Here is a 19,867-nt window from a genome sequence, read left to right on the forward strand (position 1 = left end):
CTGGCTAGGTCACTCTGGCCAAACTTGTCTTACAATAGGTGTAGAAGAACATTTAGAAGTGAAATCTGGGCAAATCATCTCATAAAATGTGCAACTCAGAAGATGAAGGGTCTGCATGCTTGGTACCTCATTGTAAGATACAAACTGTTCTTGTGCTTGTAAAACCTGTCGTCCTGCACAAAAAAGCGCCTAAGCAGTCAATACTGAAAAATAATCTGCCTAGTAAGCAAAAAAAAAAAAAAAAAAAAAAAAAAACAAAAACAACAACAACCAAATAAACTATTAAAACAAAATAACAAACCAAACCCAAACATTCCTATCTGCTCCTCAGGTATATTTGATTCTAGCTACTGCCCAGTCTGCCCAGTTAGAATCTATTTATTGTCTTCTAGTGTGTAACTGGAGCTGATGAAAGAGTTGCCCTACAATCACTACAACCACAAGTTCTTCTTGCCTTTGCTCTAGCTCCCCAAAACCTGCTACACACTGACAGCAACAAATGGCATCAAACACTAGTAGGTGGACATGTTCCTTTACTAAACTACCCCATGATGTCAAATCAACTGAATGTATTTGAGTATTCCTTTAATTTCTTTCAAAACCTTGTAATCTCCTTCAAAGCGCATCACTTTTCCTGTTAGTTTCAGCCTGTTGAGCCTGTTCACGTTTCTGCCAGCAGCCCCTCAATGAGCAGCAAGAGTGACAAGCCAGCAAGAGGGAAGGAGCTCACTGAAGAAGAGTGAGAAACAATGCAGGAAAAGGCAAGGAGCATGAAAAGTGACTGAAGGCTTAAGAATTTTGCACACAACAGCCCAGTCAAACCAGCTCTGTAAGGAAGATTTTCCTACTATTTAAGTGCATTCACTATCAACCCCACTTGTCCTTTACAGCCTAAACCATTACTCAGTAAAACTCAGGTTAAAAAGATGCAGGCAGTGCCTCCAAGGAAGTCTCTCTCCAGGGACCACAACCCTTCCCACGTAACCCTCACTGTTATTCAGTTAATGATTAGTGTCAATCTCACAAGAAGCAAACAGGAAACCAAAACAACTCCGAGAGAGAACTTCACAGGACACCCAATGTTTGTAGTCATCAAAGTCAAATTCTTATTTGTTTTAGAGAGGCAACAACTTTAAATCACAATATCAAAAGGCTCTCTGCATTAAACTTGAGGGCAATGCAGATTTTTATTATTTTTAAACACAAGCTGACAGTCTAAGGTAATAACCTATTTCTACAAAGTGGGTCTTTTAAGAAAAGCACTACATATCACAAAGCATGCCAAAAAATATCTCAAGATATATCTCAGTGATGCCAAATTCAGTGATGCAGGAGATGATTTTTTTCTGCCTAACACAGTAATTTATTGTTTTGTTTTTTTTTATTATTTAAATACTCTAGTCACCTAAAATCAGTCCTGAAGTCATTGAGTACCTTCTGGAAGCTTTTTTTGAAATAATCCAGAAAAAATTAGGCTAAAACATTAAAAAAATAAAACACGCATACATACAAAAAAAAAAAAAAAAAGCCAAGAACAGCAACAACAAAAAAAACAACAACACCAAAAACCTAAACAAACAAACAAAACAAAAAATGCTACAAAAAAAAAAATCAACACCAAAACCACCCCAACCCTAAAAGGCAAAAATTAAACATTTCATTTCATTTGGACTCACAATGAAATACAATTTAATCCAAGCTAGTTTTACTCAAGAGTTCTCCTCTGGTTAGAAGTGTCCCTTTTAGTTAGAAAATTGATCTCCTATCCCAAAATGACTGAGAAGAAATCACATTTTTTTTTTATATTGCTCAAAATCTGGCCTGGCCATCAAATACTAAAACTCCATTTTTCATGTGCATTTTCTTTTTTCCATCCACCGAGGGCAAATGAAAGATAAGAGGTTTCCAGGAGCCCTCACAATGACAAAGAGTTTTCTTAACAAGCGCATAGTGAATGTCTCCACCAAAACTCAGACAACAGCTGGCTCTGATGGGAAAAATCATGCTGCAGTAGGAAAAATGTCAAACCTCAAAACAGAGGGGGTTTTTATTTAGCTTTTTTTTTAAATAAAATAATGAGTAAAGTGAATTATTCCTTGTGTGGATGGTTCCAGTGTTTTCATAGTGTCTCTAACATCAAGAGTTGCAGTAACTATTTGCATCTTAACAGGGATCTGTGAGCATACACTACTGCTGACAGCAAACCTACCTACTAAATTAGCTGATCCAAAACTAGGGAAATACTACTTAATGAAAGCCCTTAAGAGAAGGATTTATTTAAATATTTTTCCTGGATTCTTTTTCTGGATATACCCAAAGAGCGTTCTCCATGGAGGTCAAAAAGAGAGCAAGGAATAGCTTAGACCTTAGCAAGCTCTAGGATGCTGCGAACAAGGTCATGTTTAGCAGATTTTATCTCAGCTCCTTGGGAAAGGGTATCTCCTGTACCATATGCCTCTCCCACCCCTAGTGATGCACACAGAGACCAGCTGTTGCTCCTATTTAGACACCATTCTATTCACCAGGCAAAAAAAAGCATCACCTAGAGCAAGGAATGATGCCAGCAGAATGTTATTTTGAAAATGACTGCCTCCTCAATTTATCATCATCCAAGAGCAGCCAGAACAAGTAGGCAGTCCATTCTGAAAATAAATGGATTAATCAACGAAAAAATAAATCCTCTGAGGCCAAGTGAAAAGGGAGAGAAATTGCCAGGGCATCAGAGTATTACAGTCGCTGTTCTTTGCCTTCTCCACTCCCTGGAGACTGACACAGGAGAAAGCACCTGGCGACCAAGAAGGGTCCCTCCTACATGCAGCACACCCTGATGTGTTCAGAAATCAATCCTCACACAGAGGACAGGGCAGTGCCCATTCCTGCTGAAGCTGTGCAGCATCCCCAGGGGTAGATTTACAGCATCAGATTTACAGCATTCTTTGTTTCCATCCTGCAGCTAAGCAACCTTGGGAGGCACTGTAGCTGCAACCACAATTCTGAAAGTTGATCGTATCACCACCACCACAAAGCAACTGGAACAGCAACACCTGACTGACAGGTACAGACATTGGCACTAGGAAGATTAAATGAAATGAAAAATGAAACGTACTAGAAACTACCCAGCCTGCCAAGACGTTGTGCTAGATATTCCACAATTATCCAGCAAGCTGTCCCTGGCTCTTAAGACTTTAGAGTACAACTGTGATAAAGTTAGAGCACCTCAGCACTGTGGGATATCTAGTCAGATTCAACATGCCAAAGACACTTTGGCAAGACAATTTCCCTTTTTTTTAGTTATAACCTTTGTAGATTTAACCTTGTACCAGCAGCAGAATTAAAGGTCAAAGAAAATAAAAATAGCACAGGATACAAACACTCATAGTACCTAGCATATCCATAAGGTACTCTGCAGACCACATGTCTGCATTGCAAATTGATTGATACATTCTACATATGTGAAATTTAAGGCACTCAAGTTATGATCCAAAAGAATACAAAGGCAGTCTCAAAGAAAACACAAGAACTAAAGTATCGGCTTACTGCTAATTCACTGTGCTGCAAACTCCTGCCTAAATGCAAATAAATGCTGTGTCCTTTAGGTCAGGTAGATGAAAAGTCTTCTACCAATAAAAGGCATCTGTCAAATTTGCAGTATAGAGATTAAAAGCATTTGAAAGGTAAATCTGAAACCTCAGACTGAAACAACACTGTGCTTTCATTTAAACACCTTACTCTGCGTGGTTACTATAAAGCTTTTCACTCACAGTGTAATTTAAGGACCATTTGGATATTCTGTTTGGAAAAAAGGTGTCAAATTAAGGAAAGCGGTGTCAAGTCCAGAAACTTTGTGAAAATGAAGCCCCATCTGTAATAGCACCCCATAGGCTTTTATTTCAACAGCATTATTATGTAATTGTACTGGTGCCATAGCATTTGCCTCAGAGACCCCCAAGCTCCATGAAAAGGCCCCTGCTCCTGTCAGCCCCAGATGCTGGTGACAGATTACAGGCAGGCAGCAGCTAACACAGTGACACAGCCCAGGCTGTGATGCTCATGTGAGGCACACGGCTGTACCAGGTCCCCAGGCAGAACCCGCCTGCTTGCACACGTTCTTTCACCACAAACTCCCAAAAAACTCACTTCCTTTTCAAACCAGGACACATGGACAGCCCATTTCCCTCACTGCTGACTTGTGACATGCAAGGCCAGAGAGGGCTCTGCCTGTTGAGGACAGCTCTCCTCAGCCTTGCTAATGAAGAGAAAGTTGGGCCAGCAGATGCCATCCACACAAGGAAGCAGCAGGCAGTGACAAACCAACTGCCTATCAGAAGGGAGGATTTTTGGTTTTCTTTTGTTCTCCAAGGGTATTGGACCTAATATGAGATCATGTCGATCAATCTTGCAGATCATGTGTGGTGCACAGTATCTCCCTAACCACTTTTAGCCTGTTCTTCTCTTTGGAATTCCATTTGGCAATAAAGGACAGAGAATAATTCAATTTATGCAAGTTTCATCAAAGTGAGGAGCCTGCCATTGGAGGAAACATCCCACACTACCTTTCCTTCCACAACGAAGGAAAGAATCCAAAATAGAAATCTGTCTCTTACTTATTTTGCCCATGAAACAAGCTGTCTTTTAGGAATGATAAAGTTTATTTAATCAGTAATTTAAAGGCCACAACAGAAATCTCTACAGTTTTCTGCAAGTATGGATACTGATAAATTTTTTTACTTAACAGGTCTTTCTGCCTTGGACACAGATATGCCAGACATCCTGATGTCAATGTGTGATGTGCACTGAAGTTGCAGGAAAAGAGTTAAGATCCTTTCTTATGTCCCTTCCTTTCTGCTAAAGGGATAGATTGAAAGTGCCACACCAACGATCACAGCCATCACATAACCTCCAAGTCAAGTAATAAATTATTTACTACTGTCCCCTATTTGAAAGGGAGTCAATTAGTTAACATCCCATCAGTTAATACTCAGCAAGGAACAATACCAAGAGAGGAACTGGTCTGAACAGCACAGCTCTTGAAACAAAGAGTGCTTTTAAACCGGATAGTGGCTTGAACACAGAGGTATCTTGCTTCACTGAACATCTATTCCAATACATAAGCAGCTACACTTGCTAGCAAGACATCCTGTTGACACCTATTCAGTCCTGCCCTACTTTGGCACGGCAGTCCTGTGCCTTCTGCAGGGTTCAATCAAGTGCTCAGATACATTCAAAGGATTATAATGTGATGCATTTGAGGGCATCAGGCAAAAGCTTTGTTTCCCAGAACAACATCTGAAGGGCAGCAGCCCCTTGAGGGAGGACGCTGCAAACAAAGTTACCCTGGAGACAGTCTCTGAGGAATAGTGACAATTCTCCCAAGACGAGATGGTCTGTGGGCTTGGTATTTTAGATGGGAGGAAATGGGGTGGTGAGTTCTCCACTCCTTGTTAGGGAACTGGGAAGGGAAATGAAGGCGAGGGAAGGAAAAATAACGTTAGGAACTTATTCCAGGATCTTTATAATAAGAAAAGCCCATCACTCCCTCTACTATACAATAGCATCATTTTACTGTCAGGACATAAATAGCTTTCTCAGTTTCTTGGAATGACTTTCTCTTAGACTTTGCTTTCAGCCCTGCAATCCAATAAAAGCAGAGCTCAGTGAACCTCTCTGCTCAAGAACTGAGCACCCTGGATTCATGGTCTTCATTTTGCCAAGCCTTCAGACACCTCTCTTCTTCAGACAAGGAGTCCGACCAGGAGAAAGCACCCCACACATGAAGCCATGAGAACTCATCAGAGGCATCACAGCAAACTGTGTCAAAACAGATTTTGGTTTAATATTGTAAAAGCCAGGTATTCTGTGTTATGAACAAACATTTACCCAGGCTTCCCCAGGAAAAATACTTTTCATTACTATTATTTTTCAGCTCTACTTAGCTCTTTCCCACAGCTTTAGCTGCTATTTCTATTGCTTTCTAGGTAGTATAGCTATGGTTAGTAACCATTTCACATATAATGCTCTAGAGGTGTAAGCATTATTACTATACAACCACCAATGAAGGTATCTATAAAAACTAAGGAACATGTGACAGCTCTGCAGCTACCACTTACACAAGATACTCAGATTGCCATATCCCACTGCAAACTGCCAAAAAAACCCCAAAACCAAACTAATAAATAAATAAAACAAAAATAAAAATCACATACTGCAGTGAAACATTAAAATGGACTTGGCCCCTAAAATGGCTGTGAGTCTAACTCTCGGAGAGGTTCACAACCCACAGCTCCTTTTGACTTCTGGGTTTATTCTTTTTTACTCCATGAATTTTCATGAGTGCTAAAGAGACTGATCTCACCTCCTTGTATCAACTTTTCTGTGCCCTAAGCTTCTCACCATAACAGCGTTCCAGAGTGATATTGGATACACCAGCCCTCCTCAAAAGTTATTCTTGATTGCATTTTGCCAACTGGCCAACAAGGGATAATGAAATTCAACATGTAAGCACTCCCTCAAGAGCTGGAGAATTTCACATCTGTCATATATTTACTGTCCAAAAAAGAAAGGCACTGTATTTGTGCAAGGGCTAGGGCTCTGAGAAACAGGGCTGTCACCAGATGTTCCACAGCTGAGAGTCTGTGTAGCCTCAAGATGTGAGGCTAATCAGTGCAGGCCCTAAATAATTAAGTTACTATGCTTTGCAAGAACTGCTGGCTGTTTAGAGGAGAAAGACCACAATTCAACATCCTACTGAGAGAAAGGCAGAAAGAGCTCGTATATTACCATAGGTGAATGGGGGACAGCCAGCATTACCAGGGCAGAATGCACAGGACAAAGTGGGAATCCACATCAAGCCAGACATCAAAATAGAGCAGTCTCACCTTCTGGGGCCTGCTAGGAAGATTTTGGCACCAGTGCCACAAATCAGAGCAGAGAGCAAATAGTCTAAGCCATTTGGGTTTCTACTAAACAACTTTCCCAATCCTGTTTTCAATTAAGATCCTCAAGGACACTACACAGAGACCATAGGTTCATCCATTTTGTGCCTCATCTCCTCCATCTTACTGTCTTCCAGCTCTTTAATCTTAGGCTCCTGTGAATTCAGGTATGCAGTCTGAAACAAGGGCTGTAGCTGTCAGGATACAAGGACGTGCTTGCAGTGCCTCACGACAACTGCTCTGTGTCTGGAGCGGTGGCAGTGCTGAAGACACACCAAAACAGCTTCTTACAAATAAGAGGTCTCAAAATTTAGGCCCAGATTTGTTGTTTTGTTTTTAAAGGTTACCAAATTGGAGCTTTTTTGCCATTATTTTTTATGGCTGATACAGTAAACACATGACTTCCAAGCACTTTCATGACCAGGGCTCACAAACGCTAAGGTGTCTGCTGGTGATAGGAATTCATTATGTATTTGGCATTTGGCCATGAGGCCATTTTTTCCTCTCCAAATCAAATTAAGGAAAACAACTAAACATTATTAGATTTTTTAGTCCTCAGAATTCCCCCAGAGCAATATCTAATGGTAAGATTTTTAATTGCACATGCCTATAAGATTACAAATTGTGATGACAGGTTGGATTTCAAGTCACGACAAGGCCATGAACGCATGTCAAATGTTCCTAGCATTATTCCAAGTTTACAAAGACCAGCTCACTATGGGTTTATGCATATATACAGTATGAAAATTACATTTAAAGGACATAAACACACACAGAAAAATAAAGTCAAGTGGTCTGGATTTTCCTACAACTCTTACAAGTAAGCATTCTTGCTTGAAAACATACTACCAATTACAAGGACACAGAACTGAGCAGCAATGCTGGCAAAACACAGTCTGAGGTAATAAACAGGACTTGGCCATGAGTCTGTCTTTCAGAGTGGAGGAATAAAGGGTATTCCTGTTCCCAGGACCACCTACCAGCCTCAGTGCTGCCTGTCCTGCCCCAGCAGAGGAGTGGACCCGTTAGAGGGAGGAAGAGGATGCTTCTGGAGAAACGCAGAGCAAGCAGCACTTGGCTGGGTTAGTGCCAGCCCCTGGCTTTGTGGAGCACCGTGGCTTTCCCGGCCTGCAGAGACTCCGCCACATGGATTTGCTCACGCACACCCTTGGCTGGAAGGGCACAAAGCTCTCAGCTCTGCCCCAACCTGACAAAAATAGCCCAGCCAGCCACACTGCCTTGCTCATAAGCCAACAGGCACATCTCCCCTCCACTGCAGAGAGAAGTGCTGCACGAGACCGACATACCAAAGCCAGCTTCCTTTTTGTCATCTACTCCCCTGATACTGAATCAGCCCTTACTGCAGCCTCCAGCACTTCAGTAATAGAAACAAGACGCTATGAATTAAAAGTTGGAGACAGATCTTCAGCAACAAGAGCTGCAGAGGGGAGAAAAACATTCTCATTTAAATTGGCAGCACTGATGGACTTCTGATTGTTCCTATAAAAGCATGAAGGGGATCAGCCTACCAAGAGAATAAGGACCAAGCACCATGCTGTAACTCTCAGGGCAGGGGAGCTGCCTCAATCTAGTGAACTCACTGCAAGCACTAAGGTTTGAGAGATTAGCCCAGGGTACCTCTCCTCCGTGTTACACTCCAGCTTTCCCCAAAGTAACCCCTCTGGGCTGAGCAAACCAGATTCAGAGTGCATTTACATGGAAACACTGACTTGCAATGGGACTTGGCTCAGACTCCAAAAACATTTAGGGCATGGGTTGGACTTTAGGACATGGAATGGACTCAATGATCTTGAAAGTCTCTTCCAACCCACTGATTCTGTGATTAAAGAAACTCAGTATTAAAATGCTATATTTATTTATGGCTCTATGTTCGGGAGATTTAAGAACAGGTGACAATCTGACCGAGCTTCTAAAATCCATCAGGCATCTCAGTTTCCATAGATTATGGTAAAGGAGGGAGTGACAGTAGCAAAATTACACATTCCTAGTCCTTACCTCTGCCTATTCTAATGCACAGACTGTCTTTTTTAGCACCTGTGAGTCTTACAGGAAACAAGCTTACACCTCAGGATGTGTAACAAGGCACCCACCACTATCAAGCACTGCAGAAAGCAGCCCAACACAGCAAAGCACAAGGGAATACACAGAAGTATGTGCTGCTGTGATTATAATGCCTTGAGTTTATGGGATGCATTCAGTACTGCACTGTAACTAAAAACCCACCAGCCCAGGCCCACGCTTGCCACAATGGGCAGATTGCAGCATCTGTGTGGTGCTGGCCAAAAACCCATTGCACATCCCACAGCTTGGAGCAGAACCATGACAGAACAGGGATCATCCTGCCAGGCCCTGGGAGGAATATTCCAGGAAGGCTGCCCAGCACAAAACTGTTTGATGAAATCGGGGAAATTCCAAGTGAGGAAAATCTACTGAAGTCTCTGACGTGCTTTTAATTTTTCCCACACCACAGCATCTTTCCCAGATGAGTTGCTCATTGAGCAGCAGGAAACGTCTTCCCAATTCAGAAAAAACCACATCATCAAACATATCCAGTGCAAAAAAATCATGATCAATAAAGGAAACAACTGAACAACAGTAAATATGCCATGGGGTAATAAACATCAGATGGCTCTAAGACTCATTTAACATGGCGGAGTTGATAAAATGGATGTTAGAGGCATCTTCTGGGGAATCAGCAGTTTCATTTGCAATAAAGAGCTGCTTCTTGCTGTTTTTATCTGGGCAAGGGGTGCTCTCCCTAGCAGGAAAACAGCAGGCATGGCCAGAACTCATGGGAGCAGGTTAGCAGCAGCTGAGGAGGAGGTGCAAGAATGCAGGTAGCCATAATTCATTCCCTCGCTGTCATTCTTTTCTCATTTTATCTTGGAGTATTTCAACATGCCCAGCTTCAATGTATGAGAGAACTAGGGCCAGAAAATTCTCAGAAGTTTTGTTTTCTTTTCTATCCAATTCCAATAGTTTAAGCTTAGCTGACATTATTAGAAAAAGAAAGGAGAAATAACAACCCATTTGTGAGCAATCCCACAAATTTTCACATCCAGAAAAGAGGTATTCCAGCTGCACGGAAAGGATGGACACAGTAAGCTTTTGCATTTAAAAAACCTGGCCATGGCCTCCACTTGCACAGCTAAAAATGATGTCTCTGCCATAGTACTACTCAGCTGCTTTGTCTGTACAGATGTCCTTAGGTCCTGCACTTCTCCATTCACTGGGGGAATGGATGCATGGCCTCACCCACCAAACCCCTTCAGTCAGCCCAGAACATCAGGATCTCTCCAATCCTTGACAGCTTCCTGTTTTCATGAAAAGGAGCTTTATCTGGAAGCTCGTCATTAACAAAGTAGACAGGAATCAGCAATTAGCCAAATTAAGGTAACGATGCAATAGGTGAAAACAAATAGGCAATGAGTGGGCAGTTATCTCCCCTGTTCATGAGAATCAGGAAGGGGAAGCTGCTCACTTCTGCTGCTCTTTCTTTACTGCACCAGACCTCACTGGACCATGTCCCAAAAAACAGTCCTTTTGGAGTATCTTGCATGTCCAGGAAGACCCAGGACAAAGTCAATTCTCATGTGTAGAAAGCGGCAGATGTGAAAATATTCCTGGTGCTCCATGGCACCTCTGGGTATTGGCTAGGGGATGCCTGTATCCATATTAGTCAGGTCAGAGACACTACAGTTTTCAGTCTTGGTTCCTTAAGGACTATTAACTCCAAAAGGGATGTATAGAGAGATCACTCTCATGAATAATTGGAAAAATCAGGCAAGCTTTTTTGCTTGGTTGTCTTTTTGGTGGTTTGGTTTTGGGGTTCTTTTGGTTTGGTCTGCTTTTTTTCAAGCATTTGCATCTAATGCCAAACCACAGTAATTGCATCACTTACGTGGAAAACCACTGTGGTTTTTCATTGGGATGCTAATCTTAATACCCATATCCAGCAGAAGTGAAACAGCTTTGGCCCCATCAATTTCCTGATTGAGTTGTAAGTTGCTGAGAACGTAACTAAAATTTATTTAGAGAGTAACTGCCTTGAAAGTACCTACTTTTAATAGCAATCCCATATTTATTCTGTGCTTAGCTATGACAAGGACTAGTGAGGAATAGGGCTAACAGTACTTGCTAGCCAGGAACTGCTACAAAAGCGACAGACCTGGATCAGGATGGTTGGATAATTTCAACATCTTCTTGAATTCCAAGAGCAAGCCAGGCAATACCCCAGAGATCCTGTCATTTCAAGCACATGGCTTCTCTTAATTCTTTCAAAACAATTCATTGGGAAGAAGGTTTTAGCCTGGTAACCTTTAAGGCCCCTTAACTGCATGAGCTTTGACTTTTCAATTTTTAAAAAAAAGAATGCTAAAGGTTTGTAGAAAGACAAAGGAAAAGGAAAATTAAGAAAGACTTTTAAGGCATTCATGGTCCTTTTGTTTCTCCTCTCCAGTACCACCCAAGCTGTTTTCAGTTTGGTTTATTTTTTTCCCCAACACATCAGCCTGATCCCTTTCTGATGCTCCTCCAAACTGCTGCCACCAAACCACCTTGTGTTTTTGCTCAGCACTTGCTCAAAATGACCAAAACCGAAATGCACCAGACATCACATGTGCACAGCCTGAACTGGGAGAAGATTGGAGCCTCAAGAGACTGGCTGCAAGCTAAGGTTTCCAGATCAAATCAAGTCTAGGTCAGAAACAAAGAAACCTAATCATTCTACATAGCAACTGACTGGCAGCTGATACAAAATGAATACTTAGAGTAAGGTCAGCTTTTTCAGACAGCAGATGTCTGCACCATGACACCTATTCATTACCTAGGGTTATTAACTACACAAATGTAATTTTTCAGGATGTAACAAAACTCCTTATTGCTATTTACACCTCTTTGTGAGAAGCTCAGCGTTGCACTTCTCAGTTCTGTTTTTTAAAAACTGACTTTTCTTAAAGAAGTTCACTAATAAAAACATTTTTACAATCACAGTAAAATATAATAGGAATTAAATTATGGTGCAATAATTCACACTTGACTGAACAGAGGCCATTTGGCCTTCATCTTTGTGTCTGAATGTGCTGGGTGGGAATTACTGCACTGTAATTCACATGCTGTCACATCTTATGGCTTGGCTAACACTTGAAAAAATCAGAGCTCAGAGTTGGTCACTAGAGAACAGAAACCAGTCTTGTCAGGAAATTGTTACACATCACAGAAGCATCAGATATTTCAGGCCTGAAAGGTAACACAGCTTACCCCCTCCTGCTGCTGTGAGCACATTTTCTGTTGCTGCAGTTCAGGGAGAAACCCACACACGCTGCTGCCATACACCACACATGATAAAAACCATCAAATGTTTAGGATGGGAAGGCACTAAATATCATCCAGTTCCAACCCCCTTGCCATGGGCAGGGACACCTCCCACTAGACCAGGTTGCTCAGAGTCCCACCCAGCCTGGATTTGAACACTTCCAGGATGGGGCATCCACAGTTTCTCTGGGCAACCTGTTCCAGAGCCTCACCACCCTCACAGTGGAACTCTTTGGCTTTGTGGAACATCACAACCTTCCTGTGGCCCCTTCTCTGGGGTTTGTTCAGATCCCTCTGGATGGCATTCCATCCTTCAGGCATGGCAATGCATCACACAGCCTGGTGTCAACAAAAAACTTGCTGAGGATGCAGCGGGTTGATCCCTTTGTCCGTGCCACTGATGAAAACATTAAATAGCCCTAGTCCTGATATGGAAAACTGGGAGGAAAAGGTCTTCTTTCCTCCCTATAGGAAGAAGATTCTTTGAGCAGACACTTGCCAAAAACTGAAGAAAACCCCCCACATTATGCTTAAAATTGCCCTCCTTATTTACTGTGAAATTTAGACATGAAAGAATTCGGTCTGCACACAGACCTTTGCATTGCGTTATGGCTTAAACAAGAATTAAATAATGGATAGTCTTAAAAAGGTTGAATTTCACCCTCTATCAGTTTATAGATTGATCTGTCATCAGATGGGGAACTTAATACTCTCAATTTTAGTGTAATGCTGCTAATGAAAGCGCTGTAGTCTATACAGAGAACAGCCACCCCCTTTTATCAGGAAAAGCCTTCCTCGATCACTTGTTCCACTATGGAAAAGGTGGCACGGCTGCAGGTAATACAAATTGCCAAGAATAGCAAACATTATAAATATTTCAAGGATGATTAATCTTTAAAACACTGAAGTTAGGCAGAAGCCTGGAAGTCAACTTGGCTATTTCACAACTAATAAAACATGTATCTTGTATTTCATTGTGACTGTATAAAGAGTACTGTAGTAAAAGGCAATTATCCACCATTCACTAGCTAACATAACACTTGTACAAGTATAAAAGAAACACAGTATGTATTTTAAGCAGTGACAATATTTTCACCGTATTAAAATAGTAGTGAGGCGAATGTTCAGCTCACATTAAACAGCACTCTGTCACCAAAGACCAGCCTGCTAGCATCATATATTCCCCCAAGATAGATAATGCAGCTCGCTTTAACAGAATCATTGTCACCAGGCAACTACCAGTGCTGTTCAGTAATAAATATTTCCACTGTTCCCACAGAAACTGGCTCGCCATCTGGACCTGCTAATGCCTGGAGAGATCAGCCTGACCTTGGAGTGCCATCCCTTCACAAGGATGCAGCCCTCGCCATGGCTGTCTCCCAGAAGCATTGCAGAGATGGAGCAGGAGCTCAGAGGGCAGCAACAGGACAGCACACGAGGCTCTCTCTCTTCCTTGCAGCTGCAGTGACTTGAAAGGACTTCAGATTTCATTTCCTACTCGGCAAATGATAAATTAGCTCAGCCCCATCTCAAACTAATTCTCATATGGAGAGACAAAATGGCATCTGTCCCTAAATGCAGGAAGGTCACTTCACAGCTACGCCACAAGACTGCATAAATGAATTCTTGGAGGAAACCAGGTTTTTTTAAGTTTAGAACTGGGCCAGCAGCATCTGCAGTCCTGCCAGTTTGGTGCTGTCAAGTATCAGTATTAGGCCTTAAGCTTTGTAACAATACCAGGCTCCAAGACTTGACAGGCTTTGTCTGAACTACAACCTATTTTAGCTTAAACTTAGCTCTAATCTCCGAAGTTATTTGAGAAACTTTGCTGCACTTGCAACTTCCCCTGGGATCAGATAACTTCTGTCTAGTCTGTCCTAGCTGCAATGTCAGATTGTCCTGGTTTTGGCTGGGATAGAGCTCATTTTTTCTTAGCAGTTGGTACAGCACTGTGTTTTGGATTCAGTATGAAAATACAGAATCACATTCATACATGAGGCTGGAAGGAAGTAGGAAAGCATCTCTGTGGTGCTTAGTTGCTAGCTGGGCTTAAATCATGTCACAGATGCCTATTGTTTGTCCTGTAATTTCATCCAGGTTTTGGTTACATGATTAACTTGTTCTGACTCCAGTTTTGCTTAGTTTTGGCCAAGTGTGTGTTTCTAACCCAAAAATCACATTGTATATCAAGGAAAATATTAAGGAATTGAAGCAATCACAGCAATGACTAACCCACCCCATGGATCATCAGGAGAGAACAGTGTGTAGCCCATTAATAAATACAGGGTTAAAATATATATAAAATAATCCCAAGCAGCTGCAAGACCAGGAGGAAGCAAACCCCAGAACTTTGCCCAAGCAGGATCCAGGATGCTGACAGCTCACTCTCATGTCACAAGCACAAGGCAAGAGCTTAGCAGCAGAAGAAACAGGCAGATAGTCACACCTGTTGATTTTATTACATTTATAACAATCTCCAACAGAAATTGGGCAATTTGGATTATTACTTAATTGGAAAAAGAAGTGGTTGTCCTTTTTTGAATTATTAAAAGAAGCAGAGTAACAACAATTAGCTCAGTCTTTGTTGCCCATCATATAATTAGGCATGCAGTACAACTCTTAAAAAGTAATTTGCAAATAAATAATAATAAACCAATCTGATAGGATGATAAAAATCTTTCCATACAACAGGCCTTCAGCTCTCTTCCAGAGCCTAAAATAAGTCACTTGTATGGAGACGTGCAAAATTTCACCCCACAGCGATCACTGTGCTATCCTTCCTATCCTGCTCCTAACAGCATGCAGCTCTGAATCCCTTTATTTCTATTATTATTTTTGTCCAGCAGTCTGGAAGTCTTAAATCTCAGCTCTGAGCCACACAGGAGCACGACAGCAATGTGACAGAGCAGGTGCACATCTCTCCAGGCTTGCAAACTGAGCTGCTGCCTGTCATGCCCATCTCACTTCAAGTGAACTTTTGACACATTCATTTGTGGGTGAAGAGAAATCTGCTCTGTTTGGGGTCAAGGGGAGGAAGGCTGAGGAAGAGAACAGCTGCTCATTCCAGAAACCGCCTCTTGGAAATCCACCTGCCACAGTGAAAGAGGATCCGTTTGCTCAGGTGTACATGGGGGGAAACACAAACCAAGCAGCACTTTTCCAGGGTCCAGACCTTCAGATGCTTTGGGAAAAGCTTCCAAAGGGGGGCAAAAAGAAGGCAGGGATGCAAAAGTCCTGTCCCCTCAGCAGAGCCCTTGCAAAGGATGAAAAAGGCTTTGCTTTTATTGTTATTGCTGATGGCTTTATTTTATTCCTTGGTATTATTTCAGTCTATCTTGTGTAATTCTCTGATTTTGTATAACAGGTTTAGTTTTAGGCAACAAATGGATTTACAGGCTTTGCTGTAGCTTAGGAGTGGGGATAGCTTTTGGGGGGGCTTCTACACTGCTCCAGGTTGTGGCATTAGTTGGAAGCTATTTCCCATTCAAGTCAAGGGTAACAGTAAAGAAAGCAGCCACTACACAAATCTATTATTATCTTAAGTATTTCACATGGTTCAGTTTTTTGGTGAGCTATGATTCAAAGCAGTCTGAGCAAAACCAGACAGTGTTGTGCCTGTGTATTTTGGATACAGCAGATTAACATCATCACTGAGGAAATGCAAGGGCTCACGACCTTTTCCCCTGTTATGATTTCTACAGCTTATCAACAAGATGACATTGTACCAGGGCACTATTCTGGAAGATTACTTTTCATCTTGCAGATCACTGAAGTATACACCCTTTGACTCCATACCTGTCACCACAGCCCAAGACACACAATCTGTTACAAGAAATTATACAGCTAAAGCATAAAAAAAAACCAAAACAACAAACCAAGCCCCCTCAAAAAAAACCCCAAAACATCAAAACACCACCACCACCTCTCCAATTTATGAGATCACTGGTCTAAGAAATCTGTCAGTAATGCAGCTACCACTCTGGATGAAGAGGCTGTGTCAAGGAACTCAAAGGGAATGAGATGTAGCAAGGTCAGTCTGAAAAAGTAGCTCATACCATCTCCAGCAATCACTACAGTACAGGAGCCATTCCAGATCATGAAAGAGGAGCTCAAATGCTTGATTCCTCTTAAGCATAAATTCTGAATGCTTTCTGCATGCAGTGAAAAGGGATTACTAAAAGAGAAAATAAAAAACAAACAAACAAACAAACAGGGCTTAACTAGGCTATTTTTATAAGGAAGCTGAGGTTGTGGCATGTGTTTGAACAGCATGCCACAGTGCTGAGATGGAAGCTGCATCCTGGCCACTCAGAGATCAGAACAGGGAAAGGCAAATGAAGTTGTTTGGCTCAGACCAAGGGTGTTCTCCCTGCCTTGTTCAAAGAGTGCCATCACACTTCCACCAGCTGATCAGACAATGTGGGTGTTGGGTGGATGGGTGATGGTCAAATTTACCACCACAGCAAACACCCTGTACATTTAGTCTGGAGAGGAGCATAAAGGGTAGAAATATTTCCAGACATAGTTCCTGCACCTCTGGCATTTGCTCATCTGTACTATAATATGACTCCTAGGATACTTGTGACATTTTCATTTACTGGGACTATCAGGCAGGACATTCCAGCTAGAGTGGCACTGAGAATCTTAAACAAAACTGCCAGAGGCATATTTAAACTAATAATTGCTTTCACTGTTAATACTACTTAATTATAAAGATTTACAAAACATTTAGCATTTAACTTTCCAGGAGAGGACTGGAGAGCACCTTTTTGAACAGCTCTTTCATTCCACCCTAATTGGTCAACTCAGTTTAAACACTCATTCTAATTTTCAAATCCATGAGGAGCAGTCTTGCATAAAGAACAATAGTACAGATAGCCTTTGTCCTCAAAGGTTATGTAAGGTTGCACTCTACAGACATGTCCATCCAATCATATTTTTTTAGGTTTTTTTCATCACCTTCTTTCCTGTAAAATTTTCCTCCAGTGTTTTAGCACATACACAAAGGACCAGTAGGTAAGCTCAGAAAGACTGATGAATATTTTAAAAACAAGGGCCCACAGCTTACATACAGGGAGTCATGTCGTTTACAGACACGCTTCCATTGGCCATTAATTAAAATGAGATCCTAGGTAGAGTTCACCTTCCATTTAAGAATCATAAAAATCAGGCAGACAGATTTTCCAAAGTTCTGCCCTGAGCATTTAGTAACCATCACTGCTAATAGGAGCTCCTCAACCCTTCAGCACTTGTGAAACCTGGCAGCTTACTCCTAGAGCATACACTTGGGTTTCTCATATCAAAAGAACCCAACAGGCCTCAAAAAATCTTATTTCAAAGAATTGCAGGTGTCACATTTTACTTAAGTTTCCTGGCTAATGAAAGAGATCAAATTTTTCTGCTACAGCTCTTTGTTAGATTTGCATGGCCAGGTTTTGGGGAGGGAGGGGCTGGTTACAGGGGTGGCTTCTGTGAGAAGCTGCTTGAAGCTTTCCCTGTGTGTGACAGAGCCAATGCCAGCTGGCTCCAGCACAGACCCATCACTGGCCAAGGCTGAGTCCATCAGGGACTGTGGCAGAGCCTCTGGGATAACATGGGGGACAAAAAAGGGGACAAAGCTGCTGCTTTGTGAGAGAAACAGCTCTGGAATCAGGGTCAGTGAAGGAAGAGGAGCAGGAGGTGCTCACTCCACATGCCAGAGCTGGGATTTCCCTGCAGCCCTTGGAGGTGAAGCAGCTGTGCCCCTGCTGTGGCTCTGTGGAGAGGGAAGCCCAGGTTGGAACAGGTTTGCTGGCAGGATGAGTGATCCCATGGGAGGAATGCAGGCTGGAGCAGGGGAAGAATGTGAGAGCTCCTCCCTCTGAGGAGGAAGGAGCAGTAGAAACAAAATGTGATGAATTGAACACAGCTCCCATTCCCTGTGCCCCTGCACTGCTGCAGGGCAGGAGGTAGGGACAACTGGGAGTAAGTTCACTTCAGAAAGAAGGGAGGTGGGAGGGATGGTGTTTTTTACAATTTGCCTTTATTTCTCATTACCCTACTCTGATTTGTTTGATAATAAATCCATTTTTTCCCCAAGAAAAGGGAAGTAAAAGTCTGTCTAACTTGGCAGCTAAACTCAGAAAAAGAAGCCTTTATGTGTCACCAGAGTTCTTTGTTTCAATAGTTAAGTCATAATGTAACCTGGGAATCTCAAAGACATGAGGTGCAAGCAGGGAGAGAAATCAACATCCTGTAAAAAAAACCCACACCATTAGGAAAAGACAGACAAAATCCTTGCTATTTTCTCTTCTCTTCCCCCAGGCACATTTACAGCATCTCTCACTCACCATGGGCAAACGGTGTTAAGAGCATTGTGAAGAACAGCAGCTGTGATGACCACATGACTGTGAAGGAGAGCTTGAAAGTATCCCAGCAAACAAGGGTTCAAATAAAAAGATGAGTGTCCTCCTGCACTTGCTTCCAAACACTTCAACTGTTGTTGGCCTTCAATTCACATCCAAAAAGGGGGAAAAAAACCAAACAAAAAAATAATAAAAAAAAAAATCCCACAGCCAGTATCCAGAGTCTGAGACCTACAAATGAGAAAGGAAAAGAAAAAACTGCAGTTAGTAAAACAGTAAGATAGATGTTTTCAATCAAGTCTTGCTGCATTTCTTTGCTGCCAGCAGCTGTAAAGGCAAATGTGTCTTCCCCACTCCCTGGCCCTTCAGATGCATGCACATTCCTACATAAAACAGGAATTAAAACTTATGCCTTCGCAGAGAACCAATTGGTGGATAACCAGTGCTCTGCCTCCTCTCTCAAAAGAGGGCCCCAGACAGCAGTTTTGAACAAAAAGGCTGAGACTTTTCCCTCCCTTTTGCATTTCTGTCGTGCCTCCGACGTGGATGCTAACGGCAAGATAGCAGGCCAGGCAGTGGGATTAGTAACACAGCTCGGGAGCATTTCCACTGATGATATGCCAGAAAGCCTCTCTCTGTTGGGGCGACCTGTATGGCTTTTAATCACTGCATCTGGACCAGGCTTTGAACCCAAGCAGAGCCCAAAGTCACCCTTATCCTGCAACCAGCTACTTTCTACTCACTGCTAGTCGAGCTCTGCAGTTATTTATTGTACAACTCAATTCCTCAATTTATTGAGGAATTAAAAATAATGGTCCTGTCCATCCCACGCACTCACAGGAAAGCGCGGGGAAATCTGAATCCGCGCTTGAATAGAAACATTCGCTCATTTAACTGGAGAACGTATTCCAGCTTTCCATCAATTTAATCTCTCCAGAAGGGGCTAGATGGCCACGGTGACTCAAACTTGGCAGGAAAAAAACAACTACACAGAGTTAAACTGCGGCAGCAGTTTGAAACTTAGCTCCCCACTGACTCTGAAATGATGAGGAAATATGAGGAATTGAAAAGTACTTTACATATCTGTTTAGAGCTCCTTAGACTCTGCAGTCTTCACAGTACTGGTCTAATTAAAAATCTCTCCAAAAATCTCTGATCAACAGAAGTTATTCTTCTCTGAGCACAGAAGCTGTTTTTGCCAACTTTTGTTCTTACCCAAAACCAAGTCTGAGCCAAAAAGCTGTATGAAAAAACTGT

General features: G+C 42.1%; 1 protein-coding gene across 15 annotated transcripts in view; it reads right to left on the reverse strand.

Annotated features, from left to right (window-relative positions):
• Window positions 1-19,867, reverse strand: part of ADGRL3 (adhesion G protein-coupled receptor L3) — a 493,129-nt gene that overhangs the window by 298,423 nt on the left and 174,839 nt on the right. For all 15 annotated transcript variants that reach the window (XM_058025189.1, XM_058025176.1, XM_058025182.1 and 12 more), the window contains exon 3: window positions 18,596-18,841. In XM_058025189.1, coding sequence (XP_057881172.1) covers window positions 18,596-18,650 — 55 coding nt within the window. In that variant the 5' untranslated portion in view covers window positions 18,651-18,841. The remainder of the gene's footprint in view (window positions 1-18,595; window positions 18,842-19,867) is intronic.

Source organism: Melospiza georgiana, chromosome 5 (genome assembly GCF_028018845.1).
Source record: "Melospiza georgiana isolate bMelGeo1 chromosome 5, bMelGeo1.pri, whole genome shotgun sequence".
In the NCBI taxonomy this organism is placed as follows: Eukaryota; Metazoa; Chordata; class Aves; order Passeriformes; family Passerellidae; genus Melospiza; species Melospiza georgiana.